Here is an 18,998-nt window from a genome sequence, read left to right on the forward strand (position 1 = left end):
CATTCATTTGATTCTGCACTTCCCCTTGACCCTGTTGTAAAATTTGGGGTTTCACCCCATAACTTTACCCCCCCCCCAAAAAAAAAAACCTTAGCGCCAATGCTCCCTCTAAACTGTGGAGTCTTGTGAGCAAAAATTCTACTTCGTGAGCTACTGCCATGAACGTTGTGAGCAACGTCTGCTCTGGAGCCCTCCTTCCTGAAAGAAGACAAAAATGTGTGAGCCGGAAGCTAAAAAAGGATGAGCTAGCTCACACTAACTCGGCTTTGAGGGAACACTGCTCAGCGTCTCTCGAATTTCTGCTGGAATAAAACGTTCGCCCTTTAATAAAACCACAAGCTCTTTTCGCCGTCCTGTGGCGCTGCCGTCTTTAGGACCCTGGGGGAGCTGACACGTGGGAGATCGCCAGTCTCCGTAGCACAAGGAAGAGAAACTGGCGCCGTCGTTTCGACGCAGACTGTGGGTCCGGGTTGCCCGCACGGTTCCTGGCCTTCCTTGACAAGATCCCGGTATCATCGCTCTGCGTGAAGCAAGCAGAGATTCCTCCACCGGTTGTGGAAGAGAGGCTTGTCTCCTGCTGCTCCGGAGACCGAACACGGGCAGGCAATCCGGCTTCGTTCAGAGGGAAGGGAGGGAACTAAGGGCTTTGAGACCCCCATCCTACATGGAGATAGCAAGAAGATTCCTACGATCGAGGTACCCGAGCAGGACTCCCACGGGCAAAGTGGGAGGGGCAGGATGGAGAAATAAATATTCACAGAGGAGTTTGGGTGGTCGTCGGAAACGACCTGTTGTGTACTGCCGCTTTAAGAGGCTCTCCCAGTAGGCCTCAAGAGCAAGCAGGAGAGTAGGAGGGGACTCTGTGCTTCTCAGCCTGGCTGCCTGCAGCGTGCGGGAGTGCAGGGCCTGTGAAGAATCTGCAGAACCGGGCCGGGAAAGCCCTGGGCTGCAGCTTCAGAAACAGCTTAGTCAAAAATTGTTATTCCTTATTCCAGTAGTAGCCAAGTTCCCTGCCTTCCAGTTACTGTTAATAAAGAGGCCTTCAGCAGCCAAACCCAACCGGATGTTAGTTGTTTGCACCACTACACGCAATGATCCTTCACTAGGTTTCGACTTGCACAGTTCTTTTGTCTAAACATCTTCACATAAAATCGCTCTTCCCTTCCTGGGCGACACTGTAGAAGCCCCGTGTTTACACATCTCTGCAATCCCTACAAAGTACAAACAGTCCGGTCTGCTATGTATTTCCTCAGAAATCAGGCCTGTTTCTCTCAGGCAGGAGGATGAGGTTGGAATGAGATGGTGGGATGAAGCCCCACACGTTTGACTGACGTGTCTTGAAGTTGGCCGCCTTCGGACCCCAAGCACAAGCTCTTGGAGCCAAACCCAGCGTTTGGGCTGGGCACAGTTCCTCGAGTGTGGCTGGGTGTGATTTGATACAGCCCAAAATTTATTTTGGGGTGCAGAGAGCATGCAGCCTTCCCAGTTCCTTATTCCACTTGCCTTCCCAGTGTCATTGTAGGAGCTTCCTGAGGGGACCTCCAAAAGAAGCTCCTAGGCATGCAGCCTTCCCTGGTTCCATTCTAGCACCTGGAGTGGGAACCAACTTTCAGCCTCATTTCAGACCGCAGGATGGTTAATTCCATCTCTATTCGTTGTATAAAATAAAGAAAAAAACCTGTGAGAATTCGCTGAGAAGGAAACTGAGAATTCGCTGTCCATCTCTATTCGTTGTATAAAATAAAGGAAAAAAAACGGTGAGAATTCGCGGAGAAGGAAACTGTGAGAATTCGCGGAGAAGGAAGGCTTATCTGCTTCAAAGCATTTAGAAGATATTGCCTGCTCACTTTTGGAAACTTAAAAAAAAATATGAAAAGTTGAGATTGCCCAGAAAACAAAATCTGCCCCAGAACATATTCTGTACAACATGAGCTTGCCTACTGACTGTCTGCACAGATGTGCACATGACTTCTTGCGAAGAGTGGGGTTAGGTTTAAAATGCTGGCCCAAGGCTTCACTGGTGTCTGCAGCACCTTCTGACTGCATTTCTTCTCTTCCATAATCAGGATTTCCAAACCCAAAACCTAAGCGGGTCTCCAGCATGGAGAGAGGGGAAGAAAAACAGAATCTGGATCCAGAGAACCCTCTGGAAGAGGAGATCTCAGAAGGTATTCGTTTTGATAAAGAACTGTTTTATAAAAAAGAGGAATATATCCAGCCGTTAAAACTAAAATATTTTAATTATACGGTTTTGACTTCTTTTTTGTGGGAAGAAAGGCAGAGTAAAAATGTTTTAATTAATTATGGTGAATAATTTTAATGTATCTGATAGAATGAGTTGTTGAACATATGAAACAGCCTGATAACTTGGTAGTCTAGCCATTGGCCTCTCTAGTTTAGTGTCACCGACTCTGACTGATAGTGACTCTGGGGTGAGAAGGGTCTTTCCTAACACCAGTTGCCTGATAATCTCCACTCAAAAGCTCTCTCTTTCCTTTCCTTCAGAATGGAGTCTGGACGAGGACAAAATAGCTTCTGCTGCCATCACCGTCGCCACGGCAGCAGTGGCCGCAGTGAAGACCATTATTGGGATCCAGTCTCGTATCTTCAGGAGACTGGCCATGCGGCAGAAGTTCCTGAGGCGGGAACGTGATGACTTGAATGAGCTCGAGCGGCTGGTAGAAAACACGGCCACTGCACGCCTCCGGGCTGTCATTGAATCGAGCATTGACTCTTTGAAAGCCATGTTGTGCTCCTGTCTCTTCCAGTCGCCGGCTGTCCTCGCTGGCTTGATAGATGAGCTGTACATCATGGAACGCGCTTTCTGGGTGCAGCCGGGCCGCTCGGAGTGGTGGGAGAAGGTCGTCCTGCCCCATTGGGATGACCCGCTCTGGCAGGAGAATTTCAGGATGAGCCGGCAGACTTTCATGGAGCTGTGTGCCATGCTGAGACCGGTCCTAGAGCGGCAGACCACCAACATGCGGGCCCCCATTACTGTTGAGAAGCAGCTGGCCATCGCTGTCTGGAAGCTGGCAACTCCCGATAGCTACAGGTCCGTAGCGGAGTGTTTTGGGGTCGGCCGCTCCACCGTCTCGAGGATCGTCATGGAAGTCTGCCAGGCGCTGTATGATGTTTATCACCATGTGGTCCACCTTACCCGTCCCCATGTGGTGATGAAAGGGTTTGCAGTCAAAGGATTTCCTCACTGCATCGGGGCCATCGATGCAACGCACATCCCTATCATTGCGCCCGCCCACCGAGCAACAGAGTACATCAACAGCAAAGGCTATTACTCTATGGTCCTGCAAGCCTTGGTGGACCACGAGGGCCGATTCACCGATGTGTATGCTGGGCGGTCCGGGAAGGTGCACGACGCAAGGATCTTTCGCAGCTCTCCCATTTTCCGTGCCATGAATCAAGGCACGTTTGGTCCCAGCGTCATTATGGACATGGAGGGTGAGCAAGTGAAACCAGTGATCCTCGGGGACCCCGGTTACCCTCTCCTGCCGTGGTTGATGACGCCTTACAGTGGCCACTTGGACACCAACAAGCAGCGGTTCAATGACACCCTGAACGGCTGTCGGATGGTGGTTGAATATGCTTTCGAGCGCCTCCGGGGCCGTTGGCGATGCCTGCTGTCCCGCCTAGATGTGAGGGAGCGCTACGCGCCCAGGGTCATTGTGGCCTGCTGCATATTACATAATATCTGCGAGGCCAAAGGGGAGCCCCTTCAGGAGGGGTGGGAAGAGGTAGTGAGATCAGTCTCGAGATCTTATCAGCAGCCAGAGCGACAGCCTGTGTACGTGTCAAACCCCCGTGCTCGGGAGATCAGGGATCTTTTCAGTGCATACTTGCAAAGGAGGGAGCAAGGAGACTAAAATTTGGATCTGTTTTTGTTTTCCTCCCAAAGGAAACTTTGCTTCTGGTATAAGGTGCAAAATGCCATCTCTTTTGTACAATTGTTTTTCAAAGAAACCTGTTGACTTTTTTGATGGCAGTTACTGATTTGTTGGTTTTCTGGTTTAGGCTGTTGTGATTCCATAACCCTGGCCTGATGGTCCCTGTCAAGGTCACTGAATGTTGAGTGTTTGTCTCTTTGAGACCAAACTGAGATTCTATTGGCGAATCAGACTCTGCCTAATGGTGGCCCTGCCTGAGCTGATAGATCTGGCCTTGGCATTGACGCCAGAGCTCCCCAGGCAGTTTGGCGTAGTGGTTAAGGTGGACTCTAAATCTGGAGAACCGGGTTTGATTTCCCACTCCCCCACATGATGCCAGCTGGGTGACCTTGGGCCAGTCACAGTTCTTTCAGAGCCATTCTCTCAAGAGTAGTTTCTGTCAGAGCTCTCTCAGTCCCACCTACCTAACAAGTGTGTCTGTTGTGGGGAGGGGAAGGGAAGGAGATTGTAAGCCACTCTTGAGACTCCAAGAAGGGTGGGGTATAAATCCAACCCTTCTTCTTCTCTTGGAGTTGAGCTATCTAGAGTAGCTCAAGATTCAGTGACCATCATTGGGCCACTCTCCACTGATGTCACACTCAATGTATATAGCAGGTCACATCCTGGATCTGATGGTCTGGACAGGTGAGGATAACAATGATCTGGGAGTGGAGAAGGGAGAGGCCCTTTTTGTACTCCATAGTGGCAGACAAATCACTGTCTGGTTCGATTTAGGTTTAAGAAAGCACAGAGACCTTGCAGGGAGGGTGACTCACTTACAATGCTCTGCTGTCAAAGAAAAGGTGGATCCAAAGGGATCCTAACTACTTGGGTAGGCTTTCCACCTGAGATCCAGTGTGGCATCATAGTTAGCATGCTGGATCTAGGAGACCCAGGTTCAAAGCGGAAAGTTGGTGGGGGACCTTGATCCACTCACACGCTCTCCGCCTAGCCTTCCTCACAGGATTGTGGTGTAAGGATAGAGGATGGGAGAAAAGTGTTGTGTCAGTGTTTAAATGAGCAGATGACCCAGAAGCATGCTGCTGATCTAGTGGCCCTCTGGAAATGGGTGCCTCATAAGGAATGGATATAATTGCTCCCCAGCTGCCTTCTCACAGGTCATCCAAGTCTTCCAGTGCCCAGGTTTTCAGTGGGGAAATGGTTGGGGCGATAGGGCAGGAAGAAACTGTGATTTTACGCCATCGTTTAGCTCTACCGTTGGTTATATTTACTAATTATTATGTATTTTATTGTATTTATGAATTATAATGTTTTAGATTGGTTAATGTTTTTATTAACGATGTTACCCGCCCTGAGCCTGGTTTCTGGAGAGAGCAGGCTATAAATCCAATAAATGTAATAAAAATGAATTGAGTTGAATCTGACCAAACACACACAGAAGAGCATGAAGAAAATGCCACCAACTTCATTCATTGCTGACCAGTGAGGTTGTCCTTAATTGTACAAGGCTTGTTGCCTCTTTGCCGCCTGAAAGCAGAAGTGGGGGGGGGGGCAAGGGGGGGGAGATGTGATCAGTGTGCCAAATACCTCATAGATAAAACCGCTCACATCCAATCCAACTTGGAGACTGTGTTATTTACAGATATTCTGAATGTCCTTGAGGCTCCCATTGTTCAGGGTTCTGCCGGATGTATTCCACTGGGTGCAACCTGAAAATGTGGCTTCAGAGTGTTAAGGCCCACCAGATGCTTATGGGACCTTTGCCCCCAAGGTTAATGTTAGGTATCCTTAATTTTAAAGTAAATCAGCAGAGTATTAAAGAGGCAGAGTCCGTGGTGTGTTTAAAAGATAAAAGTTTACTACAACCTAGCATGGGAAAGGGTACACAGGATGTAAAATAACAAAGAGCTAATATTCCTACATCCTTACAGCTAGACTGAACATGGCAGAAGAGAGGTTCTCCTGACTTGGTCAGAAAAAGAAACACAAGAGGGGAAGAGAAGCCATAAAATGCTAATACTTGGCAATTTGGTCTCCAATCAGAACAACAAACTAGATATGAACTTCCCAGGCTTTCTGTCTAAAACAGATTGGTCACAAACAAACATGTGATTTAACAAACATCATTAACCCAGTAAATACTGAAATGTGTTTTAACTTGTAACACCCAACAGTTAATATGACCTGTAAGGGGAGGGTTATCTCAGTTGAGGACAAGAATAATCAATGCATCTCTGGCTGAAGAGGCCGTTCCCCCAGCTCTCGAAGAAGCAGTCGTCAACTGTGGTGGGGGTAGCCAGTGTCATTAGATACGTTACCTATGAATAATTACAGGGTAGGTCATTAGTAAAGGTGAGCATCTGGAGGAGAATGATATAGTAGAAGGTAAAGTGGAGAATGCCCAGAAAGAAGTGAGGGGTGAGAGGGAAGCAGGCAGGAAGGAGAGTAGCAGGTACATGGGCTAGAATCTCTAGTTGCCTAAAAGATAGTTTGATGTTCAAAAGAACTGGGTTCTGAAAGTAGCGTTTCTCTAGATTCCACAGGTTTTAATGTTTTGCTGAACTAGCCTCAGCAGAGGGAGACAAGTCCTCGTTTTCTTTTTCTTTCAGCCTTTGGTGTTTATTGTATTATTTTAATAATTTAATTTCTATCCCGCCTTCCCCATGAACAGGTTCAGGGTAGGTTACAACATGAAAATTATAACAGTGATCACATTAGAATCCTAAAAACATCAGTTAAAAACACAGAAAACAATAAAGATGGCATTCTGACAGCGTGCGCTATCCCAGTTCTGTTTCAGATATTATTGATATTCAGATATAGCCGGATCCAAGGATGTCACCATGGCTGTTTGGTGCTCCTCTCCCCAGAATAATCCCTCTGGCGAGGGAGGAATGAGAGATGTAATGACAGAGATTATGCCGATGGATTGATAAAAAGGGGGAGGAGATGGGAGTCAAACCCACCCTATAATGCCCCTGGTATCAAGTTGCCAACTGGCCAGGGGGGAAATAGAGAATGTAGTCTGTTCCTGTGCCTCTTGGTCTGCAGAAATCAACAGGTTGGATCCAGACTAACAGAACAGAACTTTCTCCCTTCACCTCAGCCCCTTGAGACAGCCTATTGATGTCCTTCAAATGCTGCTCTTGGAGGACAGGGGGGACCTTCAGGAGTGGCATGAGGGACAAAATGGAGGGTCTATAGCAGAAAGGGGGAATTGGTGAAAAATTACATTTCCCCTTCAGTTAGCAGAAATTATCTGGATACAGAGGGATTACCAGTATTCACTGGCTAATATCTGCTCAATCAACCACAGAGGCTGGCTAAAAACCTGGCAATCCTTACCCCTCAGCTATAATTCTCTGTACTGAAACCAGCAGCATAAGTGGGTCTTTCTGTGACTGCCTGAAGGCCACCAAGAAAGCTTCATGGCTGAGTAAAGATTTGAACACAGGCCCAGCCCTGTTCTGACTGCTATCCCACCCTGTATTTGAGGTAAACAAGCTGGCAAGGATCTGGTTTCTCCACAGATTGAGGACAACAGTAAAAGGAGATAATTTCAGGTTGGTATCCACGTTGGTCTGCAGTAGAAGAGCAAGATTCAAGTTCAGAAGCACCTTACAAACCAACCTCTAGGCCTTGCGATCAGAAAGCTCTGCTCTGCAACAGCAGAGACCTGGAGCCTTTTTTGGATCCTGCAGGCACCTTTAGAATTCCTTTTCTTGGTCCAGTATTCACTTATTGGTTATCTTATTGTAATATGTATTATTGTTCCGTTTACCTCAATACTGTTTGACCTCTGAAGAAGGCCACAATAGGGCAGAAACGCCTCAGGTCATGTGTGTTTAGGCCACGAACTTTTTGATGAGGCGTTCATTGGGCCCTTATATGTTTTTAACTGCCTTTCTATTAAATACATGTATTTTTGTATAAGTTTCAACTAGGTTTTTAATATTGGCCCTTTTATCAGACCTTTAGAATTCTGACATACGTGGGTGGGTGCAGCCACAAAGTGGCTGCCAGAGGAGGTTAAGCCAACAACAAAATGAATGCCACGGAAGGGAGAGCCAACCACACAACGTCAGGGAGTGAGCTAGCACCTTAGAGACCAGCAAGATTTTCAGGGTATGTGTTTTTGAGAGTCAAAGCTCCCCCTTCACCAGACTTTTGAAAGCTCATACCCTGGGAATCTTGCTGGTCTCTTAAGGGTGCTACTGTCACTTGAATTTAGCTGTTCTGCTGCAGGCCAACTCTATGTTCAGGGAATGAAGTTACGCATAACTCTAATAGTAATTCTTCAGCATTTAACACAAAAGCTCTTAACACAAAGCCTTTTAAAATGAATGTATCATTTGAAAGTATTTTCTGGCATATACACAGCTTATCTTCAGTCACACAGTGAAGATCTTTGTGTTGTGGTGGCAGCTGCTGCCAAAGCAATTCTAAAAAATCTGTATACGGTTTAGCCAGTCAGAAGCCCTGTTGGGCAAAAGCCCCACTGGCACCACTTGTGTTCTAAACACTTGGTGGGCAGCAGGAAAAGTATTGGAGGACACCCTGGCGCCCATGGGGAACCCTGGCCTAGAGGAATCTGGGTTTATCCAGATGACAAGGGAAGGCAGGTGGGCTTTTGTTTTTTACACTGGTACCAGCAATCATCATCCCATTTTCCTACCAGCTGCTTTTGCCAAACAGATCTTATCTTTATGCTGCAGACGTTGGGGGTCCAAGTGAATGCGAAGTGTCATTGCGTATGGAATTAAGCCTGGAAGCCAGACTACCTGTGCCGATCACAGCAGGAGGGGCATCGCCTCAAGTAGCAAGTGTGAATCTAAGTATGGGAAACCATTTTCATTAACCCAACTCTAGTTAGACCTGAGAGTATGGACGAGAAACTTCAAAAATCTCCACTCTGCCATAGACAGTTTCAATGTCTCTGTCTCAGACTAATTTCACAAAATGGAAGCTAGGATAGCGATGAACCAAGCACACTGTCCAGGGCTGCTGGAAAGGGTGGCATAAGCATTTAGCAGATGGAGTGAGTCTTACTGTGATTTTCTGAGGAACACCATCAGTGAAACCCTAGGGTGTGGGTGGAAAAATACTGGTGGAAGCTATGCCTATTTCTGCTCAGCAAGCTGTGTTGTTCTTGCCCTTCCCATTGCAGAGGCTGAGAAGGGCCACCTATGCTGGCTGTTTTTGGTGGAGCACTAAAGGACAGCACACCACCATGTAATCTGAATCTTTCTCATGGGTGGGTGAAGGTAGTTTTGGCTGGGGGCAGTGCATGACTGCCAGGTATTAAAGAAGCATGTTAAACTAGCTAAGAGGCCAGTCAACTGCTGTCCTTTTGTCCCGACATTCATCAACCAATTACTAATTTAAAAAATCTACTTCCTAATGACCAGAACTCAATTACACCACCACCATTTTTTGGAAACTTTGGGATAAATTCCACAAACATCTTGGGCTTCGGACACCAAAACGCTTCACAGGGACAACAGTTCTTTTTTAGACTCGGGTGGGTGGCTCTGAAAAGAGCCTTTGGGTCTTGGTAGAATCTGCCCCAGGCAGGGCTAGTGTGCAAGTCTTCCTTCACTAAACGGCCACCGGGGCGGCAGACGGCTTGATCGCCACCTTAGACGACTTGGTGGACTTGCTCGCCCCGCCGCCTCCCTGCTTGGTGCCCGCGCCCCCGTGCAGCACTTCCGTCTTCTTGGGCAACAGGACGGCGTGGATGTTGGGCAGCACTCCGCCCTGCGCGATGGTCACGCCGCCCAGCAACTTGTTCAGCTCCTCGTCGTTGCGCACGGCCAGCTGCAAGTGGCGCGGGATGATGCGGCTCTTCTTGTTGTCCCGGGCCGCGTTGCCCGCCAACTCCAGGATCTCGGCCGTCAAGTATTCCAGCACGGCGGCCATGTACACCGGCGCCCCGCCGCCGATGCGCTCGGCATAATTGCCCTTCCGGAGCAGCCGATGCACTCGGCCCACGGGGAACTGCAGTCCGGCCCTCGAAGACCGCGACTTCGCCTTCGCACGTGCCTTCCCGCCAGTTTTCCCGCGCCCAGACATCTCTCTCGGTCTCTTCTTGTAAATGAAGCAATAAAGGGTAAAAAGTGGCGAGCTTGAAGTTCTTTTATACGTTTTTCAGACACTTTGGCTCACCGCGATTGGTCAAAAGAGGACAGACCAATAGGGAGAAGGATTCTGTTTCAACCAATAGGACGACGGTATTTGCTGCTTATGCAAAAAAAAAAAAAGCCTCGTGTCTTTCTGCTCTCATTTCAAAGACCTTTGGAGTTCCGTTTGACAGCAAACGGGGTATATCTTGAACGTTTTGCCCAACCCCCGACTACCCACACCCGTTATTTGTTTTAGTAAATATTGCCGCAGTATGGAAGAGCTGAAGGTCCTGCAGTAAATTTGCATGCATGTCGAGGTGACAAACCTCTCCAGTTTTTTCTAGACGCATATTCTTTCGCTTAAGTAACAGAAGGTGCGAAAAGGGCAGAGGGGCGGGGCTTGAGGGCGCCGTCTTTGCCCTGGATATGAAGAATGAAAGCTCGGGTAATTGCCCTTCACAACAGCATTCCCCCCCCCCCCCACCCCTCCCCGAAAGCGTAACTCAAAGGAACTCTGGTTTAGGAAAGTCGTACAAGAGGAACCATGTCTGGATGAAGCAACTCGCAGAATTATTTCATATGCAGAGACACCATACGTTTCCCTGTTGTACTGCTGTTTCCTCGCATTATTTATAGTAATTTCTTGCCTTAACTTGTCATCGAGTCTTGATGAAAACAGAACCAGGGAGTTTACACGGCACGGTCTTACCTGATAGAAAACCGAAAGAGTTTCTCGGTGCACCCCGCCTCCTTCAGTCCTTTGTAGCCAATCGTCTTCAACTTTACCGCATGATATTCAAATTAGGCAATTTAAATCCCGCTCCTTCCCTTTGTCCGTCGTGACTGGTTGATAAGGTTGTGCATAAACGAATCTTGTTAGTCGCCAAGTCTCGTGGCTTCTTGTGGCTTGGTGACAGACTGGTTAGTCTTTTTAACTGCTGTTCGTTTAGATTTTCCTGGCTGTATCAATACGTCTCTTATGAGCAGTGTTCCCTCTAAGCTGAGTTAGTGTGAGCTAGCTCACAGTTTTTTAGCCTCCGGCTCACACATTTTTGCCTTAGCTCAGGAAGGAGGGCTCCAGAGCAGACTAATTTATGCAGTAGCCAAATTGCTCGCTCACAACTTGAATGCCAGGAGCTCACAGAGAATTTTTGCTCACAAGACTCCGCAGCTTAGAGGGAACATTGCTTATGAGTAAGCCATGTTTAATGTTGGTGTTCCTTATGTGCGAGAAGATATGCAGGCTCATATTGGAATGCACATCTAAAACTGAAGAGAATAATTCGGGGAGTTAAGAAGTGTGATGTAAACAGGGTGCCAGATATTATCATGGGTAAGGAAAACATATGTAGATGAACAATTGTTCATGGCCCTTGACCTGTCTCTCCCTTGCTGACAAGTGCGACTGTATTAGAAAGTGGGGGGGGGGGAGTGCTCCCGTTTGTGCATAGTCTGTAGTGGGTTGCAGTAGCTCAAAAGGCAAAATCAAAAGCATAAATAAATAGTGTTAAAGGGGATTTTGAAAACTAAAGGTGAACTGGATGAGATGTTGGGACCTCTTTGAGTGGATTTCATGTTAACTAGTTATGAGAAGCAGCTATTGGAGCTACTGAGATAGGGGTTAGGGTAGGATTTCCTTTCCCCCTATATTAGTTTCACAGTCTTAAACAACAAACCCCCCCATTTTGGCTCAAAGGGGAAATGCAGAGAAACTGAACAAGGAATCTTTCTATTCTCTTTAAGTTTCTGTTAAAGGTACAGATCAAGATGGGTAGCCCTGTAGTAACAGAAAATAGCAAGAGTCCAGTAGCACCTTAAAGACTAACAAAATTTGTGGCAGGGGGGGTTTGAGCTTTCCTGAGTCATCGCTTACTTACAGTCAGAATGTGAGTCCAGCTGTCCTGTCTATCTGTCTCTGCCTGGTGTCTGGGCTATAAAAGAATGGCAGCTATTGCACAGCAGAGTCCCCCCCCCCCCCCCAGCTTTAAAAAGGGTGGTGGTGGAAGTATGGTTGCTAAGAGCTTAAGCTGCACACTGGAAATTCCTGGTACAAATCTTGCTCACTCCTGAAGTAAACAGTCTTCTGTCTTTTAGCCCCTACCTGCCTCCACATGGCTAAAAAGGATAATAGCTTACTGTGCAGGGCTGCAAAACTTACTGAGACGTGCTCAAGCACTTATGAAAAGTACTGTACAAATATCTTGTATTATGGCACCCATTAGGCTGTTTCAGGCATGCAAATGAAGTTCTCCAAGTATACTCCAGGGAACTTTGAATTTCATTTAAAGTTATTTGGGGATGCCTCCAAAGTAAGGTAATGGCAAAGGAGCTTCCTGGAAGATACTTTCCTCATCTTCAGTCTCTCCTTGCAATATGCAAGTTGCTTTGACACTGGTTATGCTCTAGGAGCGTCTTGGATTTCTCATGATAAATGAATTCAGAGCAGTGCAAAGTGCATGGCACTCCAAAGGACATATGGGATGCAGAGCTGTCTCCTCCCCTCCCCACTCTGCAAACACTCAAGCACCAACAAAAAACCTACTTGCTGCCTCGGTGTGCTTTTAAAATGTGGGCGGTACCCTTCTTCCTTCCAAACTTTCTTGTTAAAGGACATGGGAAGGTTCTGAAAAAATCCCAAACAGCAGCTGAACCCTGACCATGAGTGAGAACTGTGAGATGGGCATGAGAGCATTTCTCCCAACACCAGAATCCTCAGTGGACAAGTCAGTGTCAAGATATTGGGGGGGGGGGGGGTAATCACTAGATAATCTACATCTGTACTTGAATGACTCTGTGACTGTTGCATCTTGCAGAAGAGCATCAAAGCTCGCTTGATAGCTGTCAAATGGCTAAAACAAACAAGACTTCTCAAACTAGCAAGCCACAGAAAGAGACTCTTCACCGATTGGCTCATAAGCATGCTACTGGACTTGTAGCAGGGCAGGAGAAGCTGCTTGTCCCCGTCCATCTGAAAGTACCTGTATCACAGCTAATCCGCAGGTCTCAGAATGCCCCTCGGATGGCTCTTGACCCAACTGCCTTTTCTGAGTTTCACCAAGAAAATGGCACACAGCTTTGAAAAGAAACTCCATTTCCAGACTCCTGTTCTCCTGGCACTGAGGGAAGCCAGCTAGTTTATCAGCTGGAATTACTGGAGGACTGGAGCATGTGTGCTATTCATGCAAAGAGAGTCGCTGTCACCTCCAGTGATATTCGCCTCACCAGGTGCTTGTGGGGTGGGATGTTCCCAAGGCCAAGGGTTGTCCCTGCCTGGCAGCATTTTGCCTTGAATCAAATAGTGCCTGTGTGAGAAAAGTGTCAGCACTCAGAAAATCCAATGCTTGAAACTTTGGTTTTGACTAAATGACTAAAGGCAGCTGGCAATGGCTTGGGGTTGAGTTGAGAATGTGTGGATGAATGCTTTAACATGGGTTATATTGTGGCTGCTCTGTGGTAACAACCAGGGTTGTCACAGGAAGTGTAAAATTTTGGTGGTTGTTCCTTACAGTTCTATCCAAATAAAACTGAGCTGCGCAATCAAAAAATGTCACTATTTGCCCATTATCAGTTATGGCAGAAATAGGCAAGGTTTTGAAGTACATGAAATTTGAGACATGGCCGGAGCTGATTAACTTTACAACTTGTTGTTTCATTTGTTTCTTCCCTGATAAATATTCTGCCTCTTAATAGAGGCTTAATGGTAGAAATGGGCAGCTGAGGATTTTCATGGCATGGAGCTAAAGAACATCCTATTAGTTTCTAGTAACAGGAGAAGAGCATAAGGCTTTTCTGGGGGCATACCAGGAGAGGCAGTTCCGAAGGTACGTGGGTCCCAGGCTGTTAAGGGCCTTAAAGGTTAATACTTGCTGCTTCTGAATGCTTTATAGGGCCCCTGGGTGGATTAGCAGTAATGCAAGACCTGCTCTTTTATCTTAATACTTCTCCCCATTAGTAATATTTTACCACCTGCCCACACCTCAAACACCATTCCAGCTATCTTCAACCAGCTGCCTCATTAGCCTACTTCACTTCAGTGTCAGATATGCAGTCCAGTACAAGGTTATGAACAGGCTTAAGCCCCAACAAACTTTCAGCCTTCAATCAGATCAGGATACATTCTCCCATTCTCTCCCATCCCCCACTGTTTTCATTACAACTCAGCCACAAGGTTAAGGAAGGGGATTGCTATAAATAATGCATTGAAATAGCAGTACAAGGAGACAAATGTCCTCTATGTACAGTGAAGAATTCATCCCTGAGGCTTCTCTGAGAATGTGTTTGAATTATGCTTTCCTAAGACTAGCAATAAAAGTGTTGCATGGGCCCAGTGAAATAAATGCTATATACCGTGTTTCCCCAAAAATAAGACACTGTCTTATATTTATCTTTTCTCAAGAAGACACACTAGGGCTTATACCACAAATGCTTAGAAATCCTGCTAGGGCTTATTTTTGGGGTAGGTTTTATTTTCGGGGAAACAGGGTATGTATAGTGTAGTCTGGATAGCTGGAGAGATGTTCAGACCGCTGGGCAGCTCTTAAATCTCCAGAGCTAGTTTTTCTTTTCCTGGTGAGACTTCGATGCCTTTCAACACCTGCACTTCAGGCAACATTTCGACAGGTACAGCTTTCCCTGGAGGCATTTCCGTGTTAGGAAAAATTACTAATTTTCTACCTGCTTTCAGCGGAGAAAGATTAATCTGAAGGTGCCCGGAGACCTCCGTGCCTGACTCTGAGCAAGGATGCAGGTGGGGGGGGGGGGTGTCCGTAATATTTTCCGCTGCCCTCTATATGTCCTTTGTCCTTCCACCTTTAGGTTTGCCTAATTTGAATATCACACAGTGAAAAGGCGGACGATTGGCTTGCAATGGACTGAAGGAGGCGCGGTACTTCCAGAAATTCTTTCAGTTTTCAATCAGGTTAGAAATCCAGTGGGTGCTCTTCCCCCCTCCTTCCCCCCCCCCGGTTTTCCTCACGACTCGGTGATAAACAATGCGGCGAAACAGGAGTACGAGAGACGTGTGTGGCATCTATGTATATGGAATAATTCAGCCGAGTTTCTTCACCCCCGGCTTTCCTGAACGGGAATTCCTTTGAGTTATGCTTTCCAGAGGCTCACAGTGTAAACATTATATTGGTCCTATGCAAATGTTTTATTAACCACGCTCTGGTTAACTGGAGAGATTTTCGGACTGCTGGACAGCTCTCGAGCATTAGAATAGCTGTCCCCTTCCCGCCGCCGCCTTTTACGTAAATACCCTGCACCGCGGCAAAATAGTTGTAATTCCAGATACTCAAGAGGGGGGGGGGCGCTGCGGTGGAATAACCCTTTTAAGAACAAAAGGACGGAGGATATCGGTGAAAGCCTTCACATCACATCACATCACAATGCGGAGCCATGGCTAGAAGCGGAAATGGGAGAGACAACACTGACTGACCGCGCGTTCATTCGCCACCTCCAGGGGCCAGACTGGTGCCCTCAAGCCCCGCCCCTCTGCCCTTTCCGCGCCTTGAGCATAAGGAATATATGTTTTTAAAAAATACGAGAGAGGTTTGTCACTTCAACATGCGTGCAAATCGCGGCAGGCCCATCAGCTCTTCCATACTGCGGCAAGGTTAGTTAAAACAAATCAAGGGGGTGGGTAGCCGGGGAAATGGAGCAAACGTTCAAGATACATCCCGTTTTCTGTCACGAAGAAACACGTCCCCAAATTTCCTTGAAACGAAAGAAGAAAAACACGCGCTCCTCTCCCAGCGTTTAGCGAATGCTGTCGTCCTATTGGTTAAAGCAGGATCGTTCTCCCGATTGGTCCGTACATTTGACCAATCGCGGTAAGCCAAAGTCTCCCGAGAAATGTATAAAAGAGCTCGAGGGGCCCGCATTCTCTACTACTTTTTGCTTGGACTGCAAGAAGATCTAGAAAGAGATGTCTGGGCGCGGGAAAACTGGCGGGAAGGCACGTGCAAAGGCGAAGTCGCGATCTTCGAGGGCCGGATTGCAGTTCCCCGTGGGCCGCGTGCACCGGCTGCTCCGGAAGGGCAATTACGCCGAGCGCATCGGCGGCGGGGCGCCGGTGTACATGGCCGCCGTGCTGGAATACTTGACGGCCGAGATCCTGGAGTTGGCGGGCAACGCGGCCCGGGACAACAAGAAGAGCCGCATCATCCCGCGCCACTTGCAGCTGGCCGTGCGCAACGACGAGGAGCTGAACAAGTTGCTGGGCGGCGTGACCATCGCGCAGGGCGGAGTGCTGCCCAACATCCACGCCGTCCTGTTGCCCAAGAAGACGGAAGTGCTGCACGGGGGCGCGGGCACCAAGCAGGGAGGCGGCGGGGCGAGCAAGTCCACCAAGTCGTCTAAGGTGGCGATCAAGCCGTCTGCCGCCCCGGTGGCCGTTCAGTGAAGGAAGATTTACACACTAGCCCTGCCTGGGGCAGATTCTACCAAGACCCAAAGGCTCTTTTCAGAGCCACCCACCTGAGTCTAAAAAAGAACTGTTGTCCCTGTGAAGCGTTTTGGTGTCCAAAACCCAAGATGTTCCTGAAAGAATTTCTCAAGGTTCCCAAAAAACCTTGGGGATCTTGAGAAAAAACCATGCTGTTTTTTAAGAAATACCCCACAACCAGACACCCTGGCCAAAGTTTCTTGCACCTATAGGAAAGATGTGTCCTACACAAATGGGTCTTTTGCTGTCCTGTGGTGCCCCACCAAAAACAATCATAAGTTGCAACTGCATCTCCCATATTACAACATCTTAGGGTTTAAAGGCTGGCACCCCCCAATATTAGTTTCAGAAAAGGAAGCCATTTGCTATATGAGGGGGGTGAATATTCAAGATTGTGATAACTGGTAACTCGGCACTTAGGTTGTTTGTGACAGTGGCCAATTATCCCCTTTCTGGTGCTCTACCATATTACTTTTTCTGTCTGACTTCACCGCAAATGTGTAGAGCTTATCTGTTGGCCCGTCTTAATGTTCTCCCCTCTGCTATTCTTGAGGGGAGATATAAGCAAATTCCTTATTCAATCAGGTTCTGTGGATGTAATAGAAGTGAAATAGAAACTGTTGAGCACGTACTCTTACACTGTAAATTGTTAAATGACATTCGAGTGGAGTGTATAGAAGCCCCCCTTAGGTTGGTAGCAGGCCAATCGGATAGAATCAAGGTACAATTTCTCCTTGCTTCACGAGATCTGGAGATCATTGAACTGACCGCTAAGTTTCTCCATTGTTTTATAAAACGGAAGAGTAACCCTGATCATATTAATGATTCTTAATTTATAAGTTTAAAAACTTAAGTTTAAAAGTTTGGAATGCCAGTTTATTTTATGATTCAGGCATCTTTTGTATGGTCAAATCTAACTTGTGACAACTTGAGTTAGGCCTGACATAGCCACGACTATCTATTTTATAATTTCTTTTGGATTGTATTATTGGGAAACGCTTTTAATATTGTATGCCAATAAAAGGTATTTGAATTGAATTGACAGTGGCCAATTAGCTGTCCTGCAAGGTCATCCACAGGGCTCACTTATAATAGTAATTGGATGACCAGTACCTCTGAACATGTGGACTTCAGTCTGGGTGACTGTAGCAAACAGAATTTGATAGCCAAATGAATCCTCCATAAATATGTTGTTTTCAGAATCCAGCTGTCATGGTGGCTGCAACTGACCTAACGCTTGGGCAAAGGGACTGGACAAGAACAATGACAGACCTGGAGCACAAGAGACATTTGGCCCTGCAGCTCTTGCCAATTACATTCTAAGGGGACATTCAGCTTTGTAAACAGTGTTTGTAGCCCTCTATTCATAATGCCTTTAGGTTTAGCCATCTTCTCTCTCCAAGCTAAATTACCTGCTTTCTTTTTATCTTAGCCCACTGGCTCTCAAACATCTTCAAGTGAGACCAGCTTCTAAACCTTTTCATTTGAGAACAGGGCTGTCTACATCCAAGTAGGATCTGGAGACCTCCCAGCATTATAACTGATCTCCAGAGACTAGAGATGGGTTGCCCTGCAGGAAGTGGCTGCTTTGGAGGGTGGATGATGTCACCTCTCTGCTGAGCACCCTCCCCTCCTGAAACTTCAGGCTCAACCCCCCCAAATCTCCAGGTATGTCTCTATCCTATTTAGAACCCATCAGTACAGTGCCTTGGGTTGTCAGCAGTGTGGGCTCAGAAGGCACTAGTGTGAAGGCTGTGCCAATTCCTTCCTGGACTACTGGTGGCTAGGAGGGAGTAAAAGGCCTGGGAATGGGGAGGGGTGCTAAGCAAAAGAGGGGCAAACATAATCGTTGCCCTCTTTCCCCTCCCATTGCTGGGAGGAGAGGGGCTCAGAGCCTCCTCTCCAGACTCGAGTATGAGCCTCACAACTCACCTGTGAGAGATGGTGGGTCTGCGATCCTCCTGTTCTGCCAAATCACCCTGTATGAACTGCAGAGACACAAAGCTGTTTTGGCTTGGCTAAGAACTGGCTAAAACAGGAAGTCCCCATGAATGCACGCACCTTGCTGGGTTCCCTCCACTGCCAAATGTGCACTTGCTTAAATGTCTGTTTCTTTCTTCTTCTTGCCCATGCTTCCTGCAGACTCAACCATTGGATCTGTATCATCAGGCAAACCTCCTTTTCTGGGAGAAATGCCCTGGAGACTCCGGTTGGTGGACTGTCCTTAAAGCTATTGGGGCCTGGTGGGCGTTAGACAGCTGCTGATGTCATTGGGAGCCACAAGATCAAGAGCAGACTGGAATGTGGCCTAGATGCCATTGAAGTAACTAGCTAGACTTTGTGGGAGGGAGACAGCGGAGGTCTGCTCTCTGCATTCCATCACAAAGCTTTTACCTTGATCCCTGCTGTTCCAAACTGGTGTGTACATCCTGGAAATATTTATTGGAGAATCCCGGTGTGGTGTGGTGTGGTGTGGTGTGGTGTGGTGGACTAAGAAGACCTGGGAGACCCAGGTTCAAATCCTCTCTCTGC

At 47.4% G+C, this 18,998-nt stretch overlaps 3 protein-coding genes across 3 annotated transcripts in view; 2 read left to right on the forward strand and 1 right to left on the reverse strand.

The window, feature by feature from the left end:
- Window positions 1–429: 429 nt before the first annotated feature.
- Window positions 430–3,878, forward strand: LOC107121954 (putative nuclease HARBI1). Its single transcript, XM_015424973.1, has 3 exons — window positions 430–696; window positions 2,067–2,168; window positions 2,506–3,878. Exons 2-3 carry the CDS (start codon window positions 2,102–2,104, stop codon window positions 3,876–3,878), a joined length of 1,440 nt encoding a protein of 479 aa, XP_015280459.1. The 5' UTR covers window positions 430–696; window positions 2,067–2,101.
- A 5,619-nt stretch (window positions 3,879–9,497) lies between these two features.
- LOC107121955 (histone H2A-like) lies at window positions 9,498–9,971 on the reverse strand. The gene is made up of 2 exons (XM_015424974.1): window positions 9,606–9,971; window positions 9,498–9,554 (listed from the first exon to the last, which is right to left on the reverse strand). Exons 1-2 carry the CDS (start codon window positions 9,969–9,971, stop codon window positions 9,498–9,500), a joined length of 423 nt encoding a protein of 140 aa, XP_015280460.1.
- Window positions 9,972–15,947: 5,976 nt separating this feature from the next.
- The window catches only part of LOC107121956 (histone H2A-beta, sperm-like), a 7,894-nt gene continuing 4,843 nt past the window's right edge, over window positions 15,948–18,998 (forward strand). The window contains exon 1 of the mRNA XM_015424975.1: window positions 15,948–16,268. Within this exon, the coding sequence (XP_015280461.1) occupies window positions 15,948–16,268 (321 nt within the window). The remainder of the gene's footprint in view (window positions 16,269–18,998) is intronic.

This window comes from Gekko japonicus, unplaced genomic scaffold (genome assembly GCF_001447785.1).
Source record: "Gekko japonicus isolate JY-2015 unplaced genomic scaffold, Gekko_japonicus_V1.1 scaffold2045, whole genome shotgun sequence".
In the NCBI taxonomy this organism is placed as follows: Eukaryota; Metazoa; Chordata; class Lepidosauria; order Squamata; family Gekkonidae; genus Gekko; species Gekko japonicus.